The 22377-nt window shown below is 38.7% G+C and overlaps 1 protein-coding gene across 6 annotated transcripts in view; it reads left to right on the top strand.

Moving 5' to 3' along the window:
- Positions 1–22377, top strand: part of rnf220a (ring finger protein 220a) — a 516853-nt gene that overhangs the window by 409394 nt on the left and 85082 nt on the right. For 4 of the 6 annotated variants that reach the window (XM_072574406.1, XM_072574410.1, XM_072574409.1 and 1 more), the window contains 2 exons: positions 4883–5007; positions 12752–12890. In XM_072574406.1, coding sequence (XP_072430507.1) covers positions 4883–5007; positions 12752–12890 — 264 coding nt within the window. The remainder of the gene's footprint in view (positions 1–4882; positions 5008–12751; positions 12891–22377) is intronic. The other 2 variants (XM_072574407.1, XM_072574412.1) reach the window with 1 other exon arrangement.

Genomic DNA, 22377 nt, shown 5'->3' on the forward strand with positions numbered 1-22377 from the left:
ACCTTTCTAACACTGGCTGTGCCAACATGAGTGCAAAGCTAATTCTGGGTCATAATATCATTTTGCTTCAGTAATGTGCGATCAGGTTTGCGCTCTGTGGAAGACGGTAGAAGAATTGTGTTTCTCTGGAACCTAGCTATTATGAATTCAGTAGTAGTTACACTAGTGGGCCCAGCATAATTGAGCTAGGTTTTTCTTTTCAACCGAGCCTTTCAAAAGTACATTGTCGATTAGAGCAGAGATTATTCATTTAGTATTTAGCCAGAGACAGCTGAATAATCTGCATATAGCCGTGGATGGCTTTCTCACCCCCCTTTATATTTCATATTACTTGTACCTAAAAATTAATGTAGCATCACTCAATATGCAGTTAAGAAGGAACAAAGAATTACAATGTAATAGGCAGTGTTCTGCAGCGTTAAATTTCTAATTACGTGCAGGGCAGTTTTTAAAGAAAAGGATAAAGGAAGGAAAATGCATAAATTTGTACAATGAGCACTGGGGATTGGGAGTAGAATGAGGACAGTTTTGAAGTGAGACTGTCGAGTGAAACGGATTCGCGAAATAGCCTGGTTTTCCTATCACGGCATATTTAATCTGCTGTCTGATTGCTATTTAAATTAAGACCCTAATTGTCATGATAAATTATTTCTTCAATGAATTTTCATGCTAGCAAGAACAAACTCCTTGATATGTATTGCTTTTAAAAAATTTGATGCATCCCCTTTGCTGTTTGATTCAATAAGCTTCTTCGCAATACTTTGAAACTAAGAAAATGTCTGTGAATATGTAGGGTTGGATGTAGAACTTCTTTTCATTCTCTAGTTCATGTCTTGCCTTCTTTAATATACAGTCAGTACAACTCTAGAGCAGTGCATACTGTTCTGATAACTAAGAGTAAAAAGGCGGTTTCCCTTGTATGGGTTCACCATCCAGGCTAGATGCGCCCTGAATTTTCAACACATCCGTAGAAAACGGTTTTGTACCAAGGCTCAGCTTTATATCCGTAGTTAAACGCAGAGTGCCTGCAGAGTAAGTTTGAGCACAACACCCTTGAGGGCCCTTGTCTTGCATCTTTCAAAGCCAATGTGCTGTTGACCCTGGTTTACAACAGATCCATTGGAAACTTTTTTTTTTGAAGACTCCATTTCTTGAATTTAAATTGTTGTGAGTTGGGCTTTTCTCCTCTCCACTCTTCAAACATTTAAATTTTCAGCTGATGGAAGAGAGCTCTGCCCCTTCTCCCAGGCAGTGCACAGAGCATTCTGCATGAGAAATCTTAAAAGTTCTGACCAGTTATAAGTAGTATAAACCAGGTTCTGCCGAGCTGGCATCTTAACTGCACCTCAAAGTCTTTGATTGCTAACTATTAGAAAAATATGCTGTGGCAAGTGAGTATCAGATAATTCTGACAGGCTGCCATTTTTCTTTACTGCATGATGTACCTATTCCTATATGATGTTGCGGAAGATGATAATTTGGACCTAGAATTGCAGAGCACATTCAAGGGACTGAATGGCCTATGCCTCTCCTATTTTAGTGGTTCTGAAAGTGTAGTCCATGGATTGGTCCAAAGTGTAAGTCATTAGCTTGCAATGGAAAGCCACCTGTGGAAACAGGCCAAAACTGATATCTTCCTAATTGTGTGACCTCACAAAATCTGACTGGCACCACATCCATGCGCAGGTTGTTTTAAACATGAGCAACAGCAGTGTAGTTTTGTAAGACAGATCTGTGTTATTTTGGTTTTTATTTGGTTATTCATGATGTAAAATGTGTGTTAGTTTCTCAGAAAAAAGATCATTGTAGTGATTTTTAACATATTAGTATTCCAAATATGTGTTATCTTGTATATTAATACTTACTAGATGAAAACCATTTTCAGGCATGAATAGTTTTTGTGATATTTAATTTTAAAACATATGAATTATACCAAGTGGGAAAAACAACAAAATATTTGTCATTTCAATAAGTTTCTCTTGATACTGATGAGTTTCCGGTGTGACAAATGGGTGAGGTGGATTTAGTAGATGATTTATGAGGTGTTTTGCCCCAACTAAGTAGTTCATGTTTCAGAAGTTGAAGTAAACCACAGACTTTTGTGGTTATCTAACACTTCAACTTTTGTATGTTATAATTATGAGCTTAGTCTTAGGCATCATGGACGTTTTGTAATAATGGTATTTAACCTTCTATGTTACCAGACTCTCATGCCCTCCCTCTGTCTTTGCTGCATTTAAAGAAAAACTTGTAATTATGTTGCATGTTTCACAACCATAGAATATGACAAATCACTTTAGCACCAATGGAATGTAGTCACTATTCTGCCCAAGGTCCTGCAAACAGAAATGTAATACTGACTGAATAACATGACTTGGTGATGTTGTTTGAGGAATTAGTATTGGCCTCATACTGGGCATTCTTCCTGCTCATTCTTATGTAGTTAGTGTTGTAGTACATTATCCAAAAGATGGCACCTCAAACAATGCTGTCCTCCTTCAGTGCTGCACAGGTGATGTTAGCTGATCACCACTTTATTCTTCAGAAATTTGTCTAGTACCTTTTTCACTTGTTTGACAAAGTTTTCATCCTCTGAGGAAAATTAATACTTCTAGAGATTCAATTGCACGTACAGGTCATTCTACCATAATGCACATTTCTTTACTGTGAATTTGCTATAACATGATTGATGAATTGGGGACATGTTCTCAAGTGCAGACTTTTAAAACGTGTTGGCTGTAATGCGATTACATTGCCAACAGTTTAAACACCGTTTCTAAAGTGCGATTTTTCTAAAACACTGGGTTGCACAAGAACACAACCATCGCATTATAGAAGAACCAGCTGTACTCAGATTGTGCATGAGTGTTTCCTGGTTATATGTAGTTTCATTATTTTAAGCATTTTATCTACTTGAACTTTCAGTGTCTTGTCAGAGCCCTTTAAGTTTACATCTCTCCAAGAAGTGCAAATTTGGATCATCAAGTGACCACCTGTTCCCACATGCAGCCTGAGACCTTCATGGTTTATTTGGCTCAGTCATTAAACATAAACAAGTGAAGCAGTGAGAGAAAACGTTTTGTTGTAATTTCATGTTAGGAATAAGATGTGGAAAGGAACTTGGGGAGAGAGACTTTTCAGGAGAATCTTTTGTTCCTGCTTTTCAATGTAATACTCTATAACTGATAAATCATCAGGAAGAGTGGTTCAGTTAACTGTAACAAAACTTTTATTATACCCTGGCAAAAGGTTGACATTTGCTGTGATATGCATGTGTTAAACAGAATCCTAATTTTTTGTGATCAATATACCTTGTCGTTTTAAAATTAAAATACCCTATTGGTGTATTGTTGAAATGCATAATGGTGCTGCTTCTGCCATCAGCTGCCTGCAAATGATGAGGCACAGTCTCTCATTGATTTTACTCAGGAAAGGGAGCGTCTACATAAATTAAGCCTTCCTGCTGTGTTTAGGCACTGTTTTAAAATGGTTATTTATTTATTTTTGGTGTCTAGACATGAGAGAGTCTTAAACCATCTTTGACTTGCAATACATTAAACTGGGCAGCAGTGTATTACTAACTGTATGGCTTAATTGAGTTTCCTTGTTCAACTACTCCAGCTCTCTCTAATTTAGCAGTCGAAAGAATGTGCTATTACTGATGTATACTGACAATTTGCTGTCATTTAACTTTTGTTCTAGAACGTTTATTTTTATCTTCTATATTAAATAGCAATGAATGCCACATTTCCGACTTTTTTTTTCTTTTACTGTGTTGATAGAATTCTTTTTGGCTCAGTGTGTTTAAGGGGTTGACAGGCCTTGTGTTAGGCTGAGTAATAAGAAAATAACTTGGTATTGTGCAAAATCTGTGTTCTCTGGATGTTGCAAAATATTTTACAACTTTTTTAATGCAGTCTTTGTTGAGCCATTCTAATATATGTAGGTAAGCTTGCGTAAATGGCAAATCAGATAAATGGCAAATTGTGCTAGTTTAGAGAGAATTAATAGCCAGGGTATCAGGAGAACTCCTTGCTGTCTTGAACCTCCCCGGAACCTCCTTTAGCCATATGAGGAACCAAATAGGATAGCCAGCCAGAATGCAGCACCTCCAAGAAAGGTTTTGCAGTGACTGGAGTTTTGCAGTCACTGTATTTCAATGGCTGAAGCACTTTTCGGAGGAGAAAGTACATGGAGCAGGATTTGATTCATAGAAGGTTTTCAGAGGAGCTGAGTGTGGTTGTTGAAGTTTATTAACTGTGCTATCAGCATGAAAGATGTGAAATGAAACTATATTTGAATAGAGTAAATTAATATATCATGGATTGTAAAATAGAAAACATGCCTGCTTGCCTGTTTGCTGAGTATACGTTTTACTCTGTAATGCCTTGCTGCATCGTACTGATAGATCAAAAATACATTCATCCATAGAGTTAACATTAATGTTGCAGAAACCCTCATGTAGAAATCCTCACTGGTAGTGAAAAGGATGATATAATCGAGCCATGTTTATAGTTTAATAGCGAGGCAAAGAGTAGAAAAGTAGTCAGATAATTTCCTTGACTGTGATCATTATAGTGTATTGAGGGTTGGTGCTGGAATGCTTTCAAGTTAGACTCTGACTGAACTGGTAAATTGTACTGGCCCCCCTTTTCAGACTGGCTGAATCTAATGCTGTTCATCCACACCTGTTCTAAGTTGGTATTGCTTCCTTACATTAAGGTTCAGTTCAAAGATTGATAGATTTGTTTTTTACACTACACGTTTTGTTTCAAATTAATTTCTCCTAAAGACTTAATTCATTGTTAAATTATATGAGAGCTTTGGAAGTTTTTAATGGAAGGACATTGATAGTAAAACTTTGTTCTTGCTTGTTTTCTAGCACGAATAGGGAAAAACAAGAGAAAGAAGGCCTCAGAGGATGGCCAGGTATGTCCGCTATGCAATGAGACGCTGTCTGGAACTGTGGAGGAGATGAGTAGACATGTGGAAGCTTGTCTGGACAAGGTAGTTGATGGGCATGTTGGAGCACCAACAAGTCTTTTTTTTCCCTTTTTCTTGCATCTTTTCAGAAGCATGGTTTAGGGTGTTGATATATTTCTGTGGTTCCAGCTGCCCAACGTCCCTTCCCTACATAATGTTCCCAGGATCACAGTCCTCCTCTTAATTGTAATGTCCCCAGTAACCTTTCCCAGTACTCTCATACCTGACAAATATCATCCCAATGTTGCCACACCTGATCAACTCAATTCTCCTTCAAGGCCATACTTAGACCAGTGACATATGCTGCTTCATTCTACATCACTTTGTACAATTGGCACACCATTTGCAGATCCTTCTGTCTCTGCTTTCCACTTCTACTATTGAGTCTTTTCTTTTATGACCCACTCTTTTGCTTCCTCCCTTCCCCACCTAGAGTATGGACTTCACTAGTTAGAACTCTCAATGAAAAATATGTTAACATCATTTCCAACCACTTTTACTGGAAAGATGTGGCTAGTAGTTCATTATCCATTTCAGATACTCATTTCAAATGCTGCCAGAATCCAAGCACCTATTCACTTTCTCTCAAATAGAACAGTTTGATTTTCAGTCTTCTTAGGCGTGCTTGCTAATTGCTCCTGGACAATGTGACCCTGTAACTCATTGTTCTCAACTTATGGAAAACCCTTTCCTGTATAGCCAAAAGCATACTGCTACTAGTGTCACACATTAGCAATATCTGCTCGGCATTTTCACAGTCCCAACATGCCAATCCTTCAGAACATCCAAACTGCAACACTCTTTTACTTTATCTTTAACCCCACCAGAGTCCCATATGGCTCCAAAACTCCTCTCTTTATGACACTGTATCACAAGACATCCCTCACCAATACTTATGCATTATTCTCGTACCGTTCTCAACATGGAACAGCTTCCCAAACAACTTCTCTTGTCTACTGGGCTTCAAGATAAGGTAAGACATAAAATTGAGCAGATAACTAAACAGGTGAATGTTAGTAGGAGGTCAGGCAGCATCAAAGGAACAGGAGAATCGACGTTTCGGGCATAAGCCCTTCTTCAGGATGCTTTTCCAGCAACACATTTTTAAGCTCTGATCTCCAGCATCTGCAGTCCTCACTTTCTCTTAGGTGAATGTTAGTAGTAATGAATTTCACTTATTTACAGTTTCCATGAAAATGTGCACATGATTGAACCACCAAAAACTCCCGTGAAGCATAATTAAATAAAAATGCTTTCCCTATCTGATCACCATAAATGTAGCCCTAATGAAGGGCTTCTGCCTGAAATGTCGATTCTCCTGCTTCTCAGATGTTGCCTGACCAGCTGTGCTTTTCCAGCACCACATTCTTCGATTCTGATCTCCAGCATCTGCAGGCCTCCCTTTCTCCACTTTGATACCTTTGCATTGCATAAAACAGCATACCTTCTGAATCAGTGTCAGCAATGACATTAGCTCTGTTAGTACTATGATATGTTTCCATATTTGAAATTTTTTAGTCCATCATGATGCCACAAGTTAATGCAAATTTCTATGCCACACTTAGATGAATGTTTAAAGAAACACCGACAGTCATTTTCAATGTGTCAAATCACTCTGCCAAGAACAAAACATATCCAAATCAAAATCTTGCTCAAACTTAATTGACACTGCCACAAACAAAGGCAAGGTACTTAGCTCAAACTTGAGTAGCAATTAATGCTTGATGGAATTCACTCCGATTTTAATTATCATCAGTTAGCCTTTGTATCCTTAAAGGAACACACACCCTCATTTCAGCAGTTAAATGATTTTTTTATATACTGTCACGATTTCTGTTAATAAAAAAAGTGTGCATCCTGTGATATACTCTGCATGGTGAGATTAGGCCTGGTCTGCAGTTTGTTCTGTTTTGCTGCTATTTCCAGAGCTATTTCTGCTATTTCAAAAGTCTTATATTTATGGCTTTCAAGGGACTGCTTTATTATATTTTAACTCCTTGCATGCTACCCTGTTATTCAACAAAGAATCCAAAATATGACCAATGCGCAATTATGGGGTGTGTACAACTTCTAAGGATTCTGCTTTTCCAAAATTGATGTAGAGGAATTGAAACAAACATTTTCTTAAAGTAAGGATGGAACACAGGACAAATACCTTAAAATGGCTTGTGAACCCTGGCTAATCTTTTCCTGTCTGATTTTTGCCAATCTTCATTTGGATAATACTTCTTGGCATCACACCTGAACCTGAGCAGATACTCCACCAAGGTGGTAATCGGGATCAGGCGTGTAGTGACAAAGGTTGCAGTGAAACTTGTGAGAATGGTGTCCTGGAGTGAGCAGGTCGAAGCAGTTTAAAGGCATTTTTTGTCTGCAGTCAAGAAGGCAATCTGAAAGAGAGACCTGACACTTCATTGTAAACCTTGAAGGAGTACATCTGTTCTTGCTGAACTATAAGGATACCTAAAACTGTTTTTATCTAATTGCTGGTCATCAATCTGCCACCTGGTCTGACAGATAATCTGTGACTGCTGTCATTTGCAGGCCTCCAACTAATATGACTGTTGGATATGAACCAGATAACATAATCAAGAAACTGATTTGTGCGTTTAAGCAGGATCCCACTCACTGCAGGTGGCTTTTCCACTGTTTCAGAATAACAGATTGGCTTTGGGACATGGCAAGATAGTTATTTAGAAGGGGTAAATGTTTGAACTTACTTTAATTACCATCCAGTTTCTGCCAGACAGCAAATTTAAAATCAGATCCAAGTCTTTGATCTGAAGGGCGGCACGGTGGCACAGTGGTTAGCACTGCTGCCTCACAGCGCCAGAGACCTGGGTTCAATTCCCACCTCAGGCAACTGACTGTGTGGAGTTTGCACATTCTCCCCGTGTCTGCGTGGGTTTCCTCCGGGTGCTCCGGTTTCCTCCCACAGTCCAAAGATGTGCAGGTCAGGTGAATTGGCCATGCTAAATTGCCCGTAGTGTTAGGTAAGGGGTAAAGGTAGGGGTATGGGTGGGTTGCGCTTCGGCGGGGCGGTGTGGACTTGTTGGGCCGAAGGGCCTGTTTCCACACTGTAAGTAATCTAATCTAATCTAATCTTTGCTTGCTCAGGTTTTGCACTGCGTGGCTTTTGGATTTTTTTTAGCCTTGTGATTCAAGATTCAGTTTTTTTTAGATGTAATGTACACTGAGACATATATAGCAAAATGTAAGACAGGAAAAGTCCAGCTTGTTCACCTAGCCAGATGTTTTGATGGCTTATGCATCATGATACAAATGCTTCCTACCTATCTGGAGCCATGTTGTCTCCATGTGGACACAAAACCTAAAACCTGGGCGATCACAATTCCGTGGTTAAAAATCTGGAAAATCCTTCTCTGACCCTTTTGGTCCTGACTTGTACTGGACATTATCTGATGTTTCTGTGGTATGCTGTGCAGTCTGAAACAGTTCCTAGATCTTTTGAAGAAGACCACGTCGGCTGCCAAACTGATCCACAGATCTACTACTCTCTGCTAAAAGAAGTGCGACCTGCCAGTGAACTTAGTTTTCCTCTTCTGTAACTTGAAAGCCTATTATTAATCATCTCACCAGTTCTTGTTGAGGATCTTGTGAGTTAGCTACTCAAATTCCTTCTGGAAAAGGAAGGCTAGATAGGCTAGGACTTCTTTCTCTGAAACGTGGAAGATTGAGAGGTGACCGGATAGAAATTTATAAAACAATGAGCAGTACAGATACACTTAATGGTAGTTGTCTTTTCACCAGGATGGATGATTTCAAGACTAGGGGGCACATTTTTAAGGTGAAAGGAGAGAGATTTAAAAAAAGACGTAAGAGGCAAATTTTTTTCACACAGGTGATTCACATGTGAAATGAGCTTTCTAAGAAAGTCATGGATGTGGGCACAATTAATTTAAAAGACATTTGGATAGATACATGGAGGTGAAAGGTTTGGAGCGATTTAGGCCAAGTGTAGGCAGGTAGGATTAGTTTAGTTTGGAATTATGTTTGGCATGGACGGGCTGGACTGTTTCTGTGCTGTATGACTCTCAGTTGAGGTGCACTATGTTTGATGCATTTCCTTCATTCACTAACATAGTAACCTGTTCGAAATATTATGTCATTATAAGATGTAACTTTTCCAGCAGCACTATTGAGTTTCTGAAGATGCCTTCTCTATTGGTAGCACTGCTGCCTCACAGTGCCAGGAACCCGTGTTCAATTCCAGCCTTGGGTGACTATCCATGTGGACTTTGCACATTCTCCCTGTGTCTGTGTGGGTTTCCTCCCACAGTCCAAAGATGTACCAGTTCAGTGGATTGGCCATGCTAATTGCCCTTAGTGTCCAGGAATGTAGAGGCTAGGTGAATTAGCCAAGGGAAATGTGGGGTTACATGGATAGTCGGGGGTGGGGGTTGCTCTTCAGTGGGTCGCTGCAGATTTGATGAGCCGAATAGCCTCTTTCTCCACTGTAGGGATTCTATAATTCATAGTCCAGTAGCCATATCAGATATTTCTTGTGGTGTTTTCAGATTCTTACCTGTTCTTGAAGGCAAAGTATTGGATCTTTGGTTACCTTTTGGCTCTGCCTTTTCAACCTTTTATCAGCCTTTCAATCTGAGCAAAAAGTCCTAATGGAACGTGGTTCACATGTTATCCATGTTTAACAATTCTTTAGTAAATGTCAGCTGAACTGGCTTGTTGATCTCTTTAAGTTTCCTTATTCTCTGTCCTGAACTTTGTAATATGATCAATCTTATAATTGACAAGACTGTGCAGAATAAACTGATGCAAAGTATTAATTTAAAATCTCTGCTGTTCCCTCAGCATCCTTTTTGTGTTATTGTTGCTAAAAATATACCTCTTAAATTTGCAGTAAGAAACTGAAGTTCTAGTTATGCTCGTATAGGTAACTAATTATTTGAAGGTAACAAGATGCAACAGGCAATTCCACAGCAAAATGTCATATTTATGACGTTTGTAAATCTCTAGACAACAAAATAATTCTTATTTTTATTGGAATCTCCCCCATTATTCATAATTTTACTTGTCAGAAATTGGCTGAGAATGATGTCAGAGTTTTACCCTTTCCCTTTTACAGTATATCTATTCATATCTGGATACCTCTCTACTGTACCTCAGTCATCAAGTGAAATGAGATGCTAATTACTTTGACACATTAAAATAAATTAAAGATGTGGGTTTTTCTGCTGTACCACGCGCGTTTTGTTAATGTGAATTTGTTGTAACACAATTGACGAATTAGAGGTGCTGTTTCTAAAGTGCAAATGTTTAAAACGTGTGTTGGCTGTAACGTGATTACATTGCCAACACCTTTAAGTGCTCTTTCTAAATTGTAATTTTTCTATAATGCAGCATTGTACAATAATCCAACCATCGCTTTATAGAAGAACTGCCTGTAGATGGTTTTAAGGAATGCAAATTTGTAGCTAAAGGCTTAACTTAAAAAGGATTTTGCTTCCCTATTACTCATGCTGGAGGAAAGTAACCTGTACCTGGGTTCTTGCCAGTGCTATTCAGTAACAGTCTCTGTGAATTCAATATTTAGTTCACTTAGCATGTAAAAATATGCTATTAATTAAAAGTATCCTGAAATCGCATAAGGATGTATCCATCCACAATTACTATAAGGAAAGCTATAAATATTTTATATATTTTAAACCAACCTCTGCTCTATTGGATCATTTGTAAGATATTAATCTTTCCAAATTGCATATTATTTGAATCTATCTGCTAAAATCAGGTATAGTAGTTGTTTTTGGCATGGATTTACAACTAATTTAGCATCATTAGCTTTAATTTGGAATGTTACTTTAGGAATTACCTCACATTTCAGTGAATGTGCATTTTGTATGCAGTCGTTGGTTAACTCCTTCCCACTTCTAATTGAAATGCTTCTTTTTCAAAAGAAGTACTAGGAAATGTAAACAGAGTACAGACCTGACATAAAATGGACTTTCGGATTTATAATGTATTTTGTTACTGCTAAGAGTTTAAGTCTGCAGTTGAACTTTCAACAGGAGTTGGGGTGAAAGCAAAATTCAGAACAATGTTTTTGGAGGAAAGACACTTCAGTAATTTTCCACTTTAAAACTGGGACATGTTGCTTCTTTTCTGGAATGTTGCACTCACTCGGTATTAGAATACAGGTCATTCTGCTGTAATGTGCGTTTCGTCAACACAAACTTGCTGGAACGCGTTTGACAAATTGGGGACATTGTATCGATAGCGTGCACTTTTAGAACATTTATTGTCTGTAACACCATTACGTTGCCAACACATTAAGCGCTACTTCTAAAGCGTGATTTTTCTATAATGTGGGGTTGCACAAGAATGCAACCATCACGTGAAAGAAGAATTGACTGTATAGGACAGTACAGCATAGGAGCATGCCTTTTGGTCCACCATGTGTGTGTCAACCATGATGCCATTGTAAACTACAGATACACTTAATGGTAGTTGTCTTTTCACCAGGATGGGGGATTTCAAGACTAGGAGGCATATTTTTAAGGTGAAAGGAGAGAGATTTAAAAAAGACATAAGAGTTAATTTTTTTTTACACAGGTGATTCATGTGTGAAATGAGCTTTCTAAGAAAGTCATGGATGTGGGTACAATTAATTTAAAAGACATTTGGATAGATACATGGAGGTGAAAGGTTTGGAGCAATATGGGCCAAGAGTAGGCAAGTGGGGCTAGTTTAGTTTGGGATTATGTTTGGCATGGACGGGCTAGACTGTTTCTGTGCTGTATGACTCTCAGTTGAGGTGCACTATGGTCCACCATATGTGTGTCAACCATGATGGCATTGTAAACTAATTCCATTAGCCTACACATGGTCCAAACCCTCTATTCTCAGCCTGATCATGCGTCTATCTATATAGCTCCTAAACTTTGCTATGGTTACGTTTAATAAAGCCTGATAATTTCAATTCCCAAGTGTAGATCTGATTTTGTTGCAAACACAGGGAGTTGTCCTTGGGTCAAAAAGGAAAGTAGGAATGATTCCCAAAGAACTCTGATTTTTCACTATAATAAAGCAAGACATATCAAAGCTGAATGGTGGTTGCTCAAGGGGAAGCCAAGCTGTTTTTGAGGTTCACAAGACCAGGCCAGGCCAGGCCAGGAAGTGGGACCCCAACAGGTTGCATGATGGATAAAGATCTGTTCCTAACCACAATGATTAACAGTATTGAAGTTTCAGCCCTGTATAAGTGCTACTAATGACTGAAGTGAAAACATATTAAAACATTCGACAACCTGTTAAATTAACCTCTATCATACATTTGTTTTGAAATTGAAGATTAGACTCATTAAGTGTGCTAGGCTATGCTATTCATTGGACAGTATTTGTAGAATTTTAATTTGAAAAAACCATACCAGGAAATGATAGCGTTTAAAGTTCAATGAGTGCACATTCAACTAAACTTAGTTTGTTTCAGAAAAGACCAGGAGTTGTGTAATAAGTTGCTGAAGACAAAGATTTTTAGCTTAATGAAAGAAATTGGAAGATCAGATTTTCTTGTTTGATAAACAACTATCATTGTATATTTTCTTTTCATATGACTCCTATTTGTGATGTATTTGTGTCAAATGTCATCAAGTTTACTGAAAAGGAAGAGATAATTTTCTCTTTCACTGGTTGATGTTAATGAAAAAACCTAAAGTGGCACTTGTATGAAACTTAAAGTAGTGGAAGCCGTTTTCCAAAACTGGCTTAAACAGTTTATTTCAATCCACAGAGAGATGGCTCTTGCACAAATGATGATGAGTCAGTGGACATAGAAAATGAGAGTGGAAGTGTGAACAGGTTTGAAGAGTACGAATGGTGTGGGCAGAAGAGAATACGAGCTACAACTTTATTGGAAGGTGGCTTTCGAGGTATGCAATGTTATGAATGTTTTGAACGTTGCCGCTGTTAGTTAAATTTTAAATTGATTTGTGTGAAGTCTTTTTTTTCCTCCCCTAAAGTCTAATTTTAAATTAAAACTTTGGTATAAATCATTTTAAATTATTTGAAGCTTCTCAGTGCTTTGAACTTTAAGTGCAAGTGCACTTGATTGACAGTTTCCAACTATATAGTGTGTGTTTAGGAACATTGTATTGGTCCAGTCTAGACCCAGATGGGATAAAGGTCTGAATGGAGTCAAGAAATTTCAGGATTTAAATGAAAATATGCAGAGATTATGTGTGGTAAAATGTTGGTTTAAAGATTAGTGTCATAATCTTATTTTCTCTTGAAAGAGATAAAGACAGAGCAAACTTTTCTAAGGGACATCAATGTCTCTCACAGGACACATTGAAGGACTTCTCAGGTGTATAGCAAGGTGAACAAAAGGCAAGTCAGGGAAATGATCAGACAGGTTTTTTTTCTTATTGCTCATGTTATTTCATAGAATCCTTACAATACAGAAAAAGGCCATTCGACCGATTGATTCTGCACTGGCCATCCAAAGAGCATCCCACCCGGACCCCACCTTATCCCCGTAACCCCAAATTTACCATGGCTAATCCGCCTAGCCTGCACATCCCTGGACACTGTGGACAATTTACCATGACATTTAAGAGAACAATGTTGACCAGGACACTGTAAGAAATCTATTTTGTCCACTCGAACAATTCGAAGAGGTATCTTGTACTCTCATCAGGAAAGGAACATTTTTGAGAATGCGGCCATACTTCATTATATGTTGAATTGTCAGCTCAGATTAATGCGTAAACATGCACTAATGACTGGATTTATGTAGTCTCAAAATATTACCAGTTCCAATGGTATCCATTAGATAGATGTGTCGAAGTAATGGTTGTAATTGTGAAGGATTTATTTGATACAATTTTCTAACTACTTAATGTCTCAAACAGATTTTCTAGAACTGAAGGGGGAATAAAACAAGCTATATTTTTCTCTCCAGCAAAATAGTGTCTTTAGCCAATTCTTTCCACTTTGTGTTGCCCCTCAACTATCCTCCCATCTCTCATTATTTTCTTCCTACTAACACTTGCTGTTGCACCATCTTTAACCCTCTTTCATCCCATTTGGATCATTTCTGTCAGTATTGCAAGATTGATATTTAACATTGAATACTTCTGCACTATAGTTGGAAACAGTTAACATAAGGAATAGTTTTAAATGAAGAATGTTAGAAAACTAAAACCGTTAACATTCATTTTTCCACTGTAAATGTTAGTAGCTGGCCAAAATTGTATTTTTTTTCTTGATTCAAATTGATTGATAGGTCACTGTAAATAAGACTGTATTCAGTTCAAATGTAACCTGAGTCTGGGATGGTCTCAAATCATTCTATTCTCAATAACATTATCTTCCTAAAATAATTAGATATTCTCTTACCAACTGGCAGGTTTTGCCAACTGAACTGTGGTTTTCTTCTCAACCTCTTCTTTTGTACGGGATTGGGTGCTCCATGAGGGATGTTCAATCCAAGCTGGACTTTTTGTTTGACAAATAAAATGCTTGAGAAGTAGTGGAATTGGGAAAAAAAAGCCTCTTCTTGAAATCTCTACAAACCTCTTCTGGGATGATCAGTTTAAGAATTGTATCTAGAGTTTACTTAATGTGGACAGCGGGGAAACTGGTTTGCTTAGTACTGAAAGCATTCTTTTTAGGAACTTGGAAGATGTTGGATGATCACTCGTGGAAACCACCGTCTGACTCATAGGATGATGGGTTTGTACTGTGGTGGTGGTCAATTTTGTATGAAATATCGATGAATGGTGAATCTCAGGGGCCTCACTCTGTCATGCAGTCCCTGCTGCATTTGTGCGAAGCAAGGCACTGAACTGAGGTGTGAATGATTTGCTAGGCTCTGTTCTCTTTGGGTCCTTTTCTAACCCAGCTGAGCTATTTGTTTCTGTTTGCCTTTTTTCATTGAATTAATACAGCATGGAAAGAGGCCATTTTGCCTATCCAGTCCATGATAGCTCAGTGTCATTCACCCATTCTGTCCTTATAGCCTTGCAGTGTATTGTCCTTATGTCATAGAATCTCTACAGCGTGGGAAGAGGCAATTCGGTCTATTGAATCCACACTGACCCTCCAAAGAGCATTTCACCCAGACCCAGTTCCCTGTAATACCCAAACTTAATCCACCCAACCTGCGCATCTTTGGACTGTGAGTGGAAGCAGGTGCATTGAGAGGAAACTCATGCAAACGTGGGGATAATGTGCAAACTTCACATAAACAGTCACCCATGGTAAGAATCAAACTCGGGACTCTGCTGCTGTAAGGTACTGTGCCATCATGTTGCCCAGGTCCATTAATCAAATTTCAAGTAGCTTCTGTCTTTGCTGATTCATCATAGATTCTGGGGTCTGAGAAATCAATGCCATCAGTAATGTTCTACAGTTACTGTTACTTAGAAATCCCCTGTAGGTAAAGTTGTTCTGCTCTGGAAATTGCACTTTTAGTATATTAAGCTCCTCATCGAACTGTTCCTTTGCCTCTGTGGTGGATTGCAACAATGGAGCATCGATACTAATTGGTCTCTAGGAGTTGACAAATGACAATCAATAGTCCTAGAAATATTGAATGCATTGGTGGTCATCTTCTAAGATTCTTTAGACTCTGGAGCAATTCCTGCAGATTTAGGGGTGATCCATATAACCCCACTATTTAAAAAGGGAAGGAGAGAAAAGATGAGAATTACAAATCAGTTTAGCCTGTAATCAGTACTGAGGAAAATGCTAATATCTATCCTAGAAGATGCGGTAACAGTTCACCTGAGAATCATTAACGAGGTGGACCAAGTCACCATGGGTTTATAGAAGATAAATCATTCTTTACAAATTTATTGTAACTTTTTGAGGATATAACTAAGAGAATAGATTAGGGAGAACCAGTGATGTGGTGTATTTGAATTTTTGGAAAGCGGTTAAAAGGTGCAATTAAAGCAAATGGGATAGGGAGTAATGTATTGGCATGGATTGAGAATTGATTGACAGACAGGAAACAGAGAGTGGGAACAAATAGGTCTTTTTCAGAATGGCAGGCAGTGATTAGTGGGGTACCAAAAGGTTCAGTTCTTGGGCCCCAGCTATTCATGATGTATATAAATGACCAACCAAATGCAACAGTTCCATGTTTGCTGATGATACAAAACTGAGCGGAATTGTGAATTTTAAGGAGGCTTCAAGATGACTTAGACAAGTTGAGTGAGTCGATAAGAGGATGTATTGCTGCGGTTATGATGAATGAACACCTTTTTATAAACTTGTTCGGGGTTTGTAGGTGTTGTTGGCAAGTTCCAGCATTTAATGCCCCTTCCTAATTTCCCAGTTAAGAATCAACTACTTTGCGTGGGTCTGGAATTGCATGTTGGATAGACCAGATAAAGGCTGTAGATTTCCTTCACTAAAGGGCATTGATGAACCAGATCTCTGCCGGGCCTCTGTATTGCTTGTTCAACAACATTACTACTACACCACCATCTTTCCCGTTTAGACCCACTTGGAGAATTATACATCTTTTTGGACTCCCTACCTAAAAAATGCTATACTTGCCATTGAGGGTGTGCAGTAGGAGTTGGCTAGGTTGATACTGGGATTGGCAGGTACGTGCTATCAGGAAGATTGGTTCGACGGGGCCTATATTCACTAGAGTTTAGAAATTGAAATAAAATTCTAACCATGCAGGACAGACTAGATGCAGAGAACATCTTTTCCCTGGTTGGGGAGTCTAGAACCAGGGGTTACAGACTTCGTTTATGGGGTAGACCACTTTGGACTGAGATGAGGAAGAATATGTTCACTCAAAGGTGAATTCTCTTATTATAGAGGCTGTGGAGACCAAGTCATTCAAGAAAGAGGAAAAGTTTTAGATTTTAATGACATCACATGGTATGGGGAGAAAATCGTAGTATCATATTGAATGGCGGAGCAGATTTGTATGGCCTTCTCCTGCCCCTTGTTTGTGTTTAACTGGCCCTGTTAGTGTTGAAAGGCAGACTGAGAAAATACATTCTGAACAATTTGTGGCGGCCTTCTAATTATAAGCTATCAAAATCAGCAGCTGAATGTACAAAAGTGAAATAAAAACAAAATTTTAGAAATAATCAGCAGGTCACGGCAGCAGCTATGAAAGATAAAACAAAGTTAACGTTTTAAACCCATGGCCTGTTAGAACAGAAAATGCTAGTTATGTTGGGTTTTAAATAAGTACAGAGACCCACGGTAGTTGAGGGAGGAAGAGTGAAGAAAAAGGTCTTTGGAATGCAGAGATGTTCATGGTGCAGGTTTAAAGCAGGGTGGTATTGAGTTAAGTAAAGAAACTACGGCTGGATCTAAGATAAATGTAAATATAAATAGTAGAATCATCACTACTAGCTGCTGTCCAAAGAAAATGGAGACAAGGGAAATAGTTTGCAATTGTTGAATTCAGAGTTGAACCAGAAGCCTGCCAACTGTAGAAAGTAGAAAGTTGAGGTGCTCGTTATTGAGTGTTCCAATAAAGCCCAATATACAATGTGAAGAGTCTTAAGAGGATGGAGAATAAAATGAGAGCAACCAGAAACTGGTAGCAATGCCTGCGAATTGAATGATGGTGTTCATGAAGCAGTTAACCCAAATTACATTTGGTGTCTCCACTTAGAAAAGATTGTAATGTGAGCAATGAAAACAGAATATTAAATTGAAAGAAGTGCAACTGAATAGCTGTTTCGTCTAGAAGTAGTTTTAGGCCTCTGGATGATGGTAAAGGATGAAGTATCATCTGTGCTTGCACGGGAAGGTGCTTAAGAAAGGGGTGTGATGTTGAATATGATTGAGGTGTAGGTTGGGGCATTGCAGAAGGAGTCCTACCTTTGGAACTGTAGAAGGGAGACATGTTTGTAGTGACATCATGCTTGAGGTGCATAGGATAATTTGTGGAGTTTGGATGCTGTTGAAGTAGGTGGAGGGAAAGGAGAAGCTTAACATGATACCATAAAGAAAAGGTAGCAGTGAGGGAAGAGGGTGTGAAATGGAACTGACAAGGTTGGGTCTCTGTCAACCGTGAGAGAGGGGAAAGCTCAGTTGAAGAAAAAGGAGGACTTGTCACGAGTTCTGGTATAGAAGGTAGCATTGTCAGATGATGGAGTTGGAGAAACTGGAGAATGAAAAAGATCCCTTACGGGAAACCAGATAGGAGGAAGTATTGTCAAGGTGACTGTGGGAATCAGTGGGGTTATGGTGGCATGTGATGTTTACCCTGCATTTGGGGATATATTTCTTGAAGCTTTGAGCATTTGCCTTTCTTCATCCAAAGGCAAATTAGAAAATAAAAACATTCATAGTTAACATACTGCAAAACTATAAGACTTTCATCTGTAAAAATCTGTGTGAAAGAATAAAAATCAGGTGGTAATTTTCCTTTAAAGAAACCTGTCAAATCTCAGCCATTTTCTCATCGCTAGTATTTGACCTTTACTTGACCAGTTGTAGGGAATGTAATTTTAGCAATACTCTACTTCTGGCTCACTGAGGGCAGAAGAGCTGAGAAATGAGAGCTTGTCAAACAAAATTCCCCGTTAGCTCCCTTGTTTTACCTAAATGAGCTAGGGCAAGGAGCACAGTGTCTCATTTCAGAAGTTATAAAATATTGAAAAAGCAGTGTCTAGTGGGAGCTGCCAGGGGGATTGCAGGTACAAGGGCTGTGATCAATTTGAACCATTTTTCTAATGAAAGCTTCAGAGTATGTGTCAGCTGTGCTTCACAGCTGGGCCTGTCATGTCAGTTGAAGAACAAGTCTGTGTTCTTAAGTACCATGAAAATAAAAGAATATTCACTTAGCAAAATCTTCAAGGAACCACTTCATGATGTTGAGAATTGAAGCATTATTTTCTTTCAAGTGCTGTTATAAATATGGAAACAGAAGTTATGATTTGGAGATGCTGGTGTTGGACTGGGGTGTACAAAGTTTAAAAATCATACAACACCAGGTTATAGTCCAACAGGTTTAATTGGAAGCACACTAGCTTTCGGAGCGACGCTCTTTCATCAGGTGATAGTGGAGGGCTCGATCGTAACACAGAATTTATAGCAAAAATTTATAGTGAAAAATTGATTGTCTGTTAAGCTTTTCATCTGTTAGAATACAGTGATAGTTTCACTTCTTTCATGCGTAAATCACAAAACCTTTTTTTAAAAGTTGCATTCTCGGGTTAGCTGTTAACATTGGTGATAGCTAGACAATATGTTGAAGGTGTTGGCCCCCTGTGTTCTCTGTCTATGCCATGATGTTTAGATTGATTCTAGGTGGACTTCAGGACAGCAGCAGAGAAAAGTGGCCGAGCAGAGGCTGATAGCTAAGTTCGGTACCCATAGGGAGGGCCTCATCCGGGACCTTGGGTTCATGTCACATTACAGGTGATCACCATTGCACTACACACACACAGATATTCCTACACACACACACACACACTCTCACATACACACGGACGCAGGTACACACAGATGCGCACACAGACACCCACACACACACCCCCTTATAGACACACACACTCCCACACTCACACACATGCACCCCCTCACAGACTTAAGACACTCTGCACTCACTACACACACACACACCTTCTCACACTCACAACCCCCACCCCAGACAGACACACACACACACACAGACAGACAAAGACCCACATGCACATATATATTTTGTGGGGTGAATTTGTACTTGCAAAATTACATTGTACTTTGCTCAAAAACTGCATGCATTCTTGTAGAACTTTGAGCTCAAAAACTACATGAATTTATGTAAAACTCTGTTATCTCACTTTTTAGATTAGAATCAATCTAAACATCATGGCATAGACAGAGAACACAGGGGGCCAACACCTTCAACATATTGTCTAGCTATCACCATTGTTAACAGCTAACCCGAGAATGCAACTTTTAAAGAAAGGTTTTGTGATTTACACATGAAAGAAGTGAAACTATCACTGTATTCTAACAGATAAAAGGCTTACAGACAATCAATTTTTCAATGTATAATTTCAGTTACATCACACTGTAAATTTTTGCTATAAATTCTGTTACGATCGAGCCCTCCACAATCACCTGATGAAGGAGCGTCGCTCTGAAAGCTAGTGTGCTTCCAATTAAACCTGTTGGACTATAACCTAGTGTTGTGTGATCTTTAACTTGAAACAGAAGTTGTAATTCTTTTTGAATATATGGGCATTTTGTAGCCATTTCAAGAACAGGCACTACTGTAGAAAAGATTTGTGTAGCTTCACTTGGTTGACCAGTGCATTGATACTCATGTGTCCTGGTGTTTGGAAATTGCTCACTTTGAGTAAGCTTTCCCTTTGAAGAATGAAACTTTGTGTAGGGGGATTTCATAGAAAATATATGTAAGGTCATTTGGTCACAATTCCATTTCTTTTAAGGATTGGCTACGTTCTCCTAATCACAGTACCCTGTGTTGTCTTTTTGTTGTTCATTCTGTTTTAAGCAAAGAGCATAAAATCCACTAGCACATGCTTGGAAAAAAAAAGCATTTTCTCAATAATCATTGTGTTTGGAACTGAATTTTACTGACTACTTTTTTTCTCTCTTCACCTTTACTAAAGGCATTAACTGCTAGTAGACCTGGTTCCACAAGCAGCATTTAAAATTCTTCAGTGATATGGTATTCTTTGTATCAGAGTCTGAAATGCTTTTGCCAAAAAAATAATGTAGAAAGGAGTAAGAGAGGTTGTGTGATGTAGCATTTTTATAAATGACAAATTGGTTAGAAGAACTGCATTGACATTTTCTGGTCTTCTACCATTCCATTATTCATTATTCCCTTCTTGAACACTTTTGAAAATAAAATTGTTGTTTTGATATAATCGCGATATCTAGTGAATATCAATAGTTATAACTGAAGGCTGAGTGAAATCTGAACTCTGTTCACATTTACAGCATCTTTTTGAAAAAGCTGTTCTTATTCTGTGTATCATGTACTTTAGAGAAAAAAATAAATCCATTAACCCAAAAATTGAATTGGTTCAGTCTAAACCAGGACTATCATCTTTAAATGATTCACTGAAGTTTAAGGAAAGTGACTTTGAACAGTAACTAACTGAGGCTGCTCAGATAGCAGACTATTGACACGCTGTAGATTGAACTATAGTAACTGTGGAATGAGCAAGGAGATAAGAAAGTAATGATGGCATCAGAAAACGTTTGAAACTGTGCTTTCATACCTGCTTTGTAATGTGACTTCAAAGCTGGGGGGTGGAGGGGGGGAGTGGAATTGTTCTGCCTGAGCAAGTCCCCACTCGCTGCAAACCACTGACTGAGGAAATCTTCGGTTGTTATTTCGGCCTGAGCAGATGGGACTAAGTAGATTAGGTAGCGATAGGTCAGAGGCGGCTAGTTGTTCCCTTCTGTTCAGTTCCATTTAGGGATTTTGGGTCGATTGGCATCATGTGTCATTCCTCTAGTGATATCGCTCAGGTATTGATCCAGTCTAGACAAGAGCTGGAGGCATCGCAGAGAACGCGTGCTGCACCATGCATAATGTGATTGAAAGGCAGTTAAAATGGCACTGACCTTTTCAGGGAGGATTAGATTGCCTGCCAAGTCTGTTTAAAGCAAGTGATAACGCGAGGTAAGGAAAACTGTCCGGACAACTTCAGAGAGAGAGAGAGAGAGAGAGAGGGAGTGCGAGTGAGCGGTTGGCAAGAATGTTGTACAGACCTCTGCTGGGCTTTTTGAAATAACGCTGCTCTACTGTGTAGATTTGAAGATGATTGAAGTTTATAAGAAAATTGTTTCACATTTCAGGTTCAGAACAAAATGAAAAATCTTACAAAATCTCCACTGAACAAAGCAGTTTACAAGCTGAGTGTGGTTTTAATCATTTTAAAGTCAAGGTTTGAACAAATCTGTATTACCATTTCAATTGAAAATTGGAAACTAAAAAGACGTTATAATTTCAGCTTTGCTTAGTTTGCCTTATTCACTCTGTAAGACTTGGTATTGAATATTTAATATATACAAGGGATATGAAGTGGCTTTTATAGTTCATCATCTTCCTATTAGGATTCCAATATTATAACCACCCCTTCCCAACTCAACCCCATTGGGCAGCACGGTGGCTCAGTGGTTAGCACTGCTGCCTCATAGTACCAGGGTCCCAGGTTCACTTCCGACCTCTGGTGACTGTCTCATCAGTTAACACTATAGTCAAACAAAATTATTTTGGAAACTTCTGATAGAGGGTCTTAGGATTTGAGATTCCTTTGGCACAAGTTTATTGGTTAGATTAGTTTTTTTAGATTCCCTTCTGTGTGGAAACAGGCCCTTCAGTCCAAAAAGTCCACATCGACCCTCCGAAGAGTAACCCATCCAGACCCATTTCCCTCTGACTAATGCATCTAACGCTATGGG

Source organism: Chiloscyllium punctatum, chromosome 7 (genome assembly GCF_047496795.1).
Source record: "Chiloscyllium punctatum isolate Juve2018m chromosome 7, sChiPun1.3, whole genome shotgun sequence".
NCBI lineage: Eukaryota > Metazoa > Chordata > Chondrichthyes > Orectolobiformes > Hemiscylliidae > Chiloscyllium > Chiloscyllium punctatum.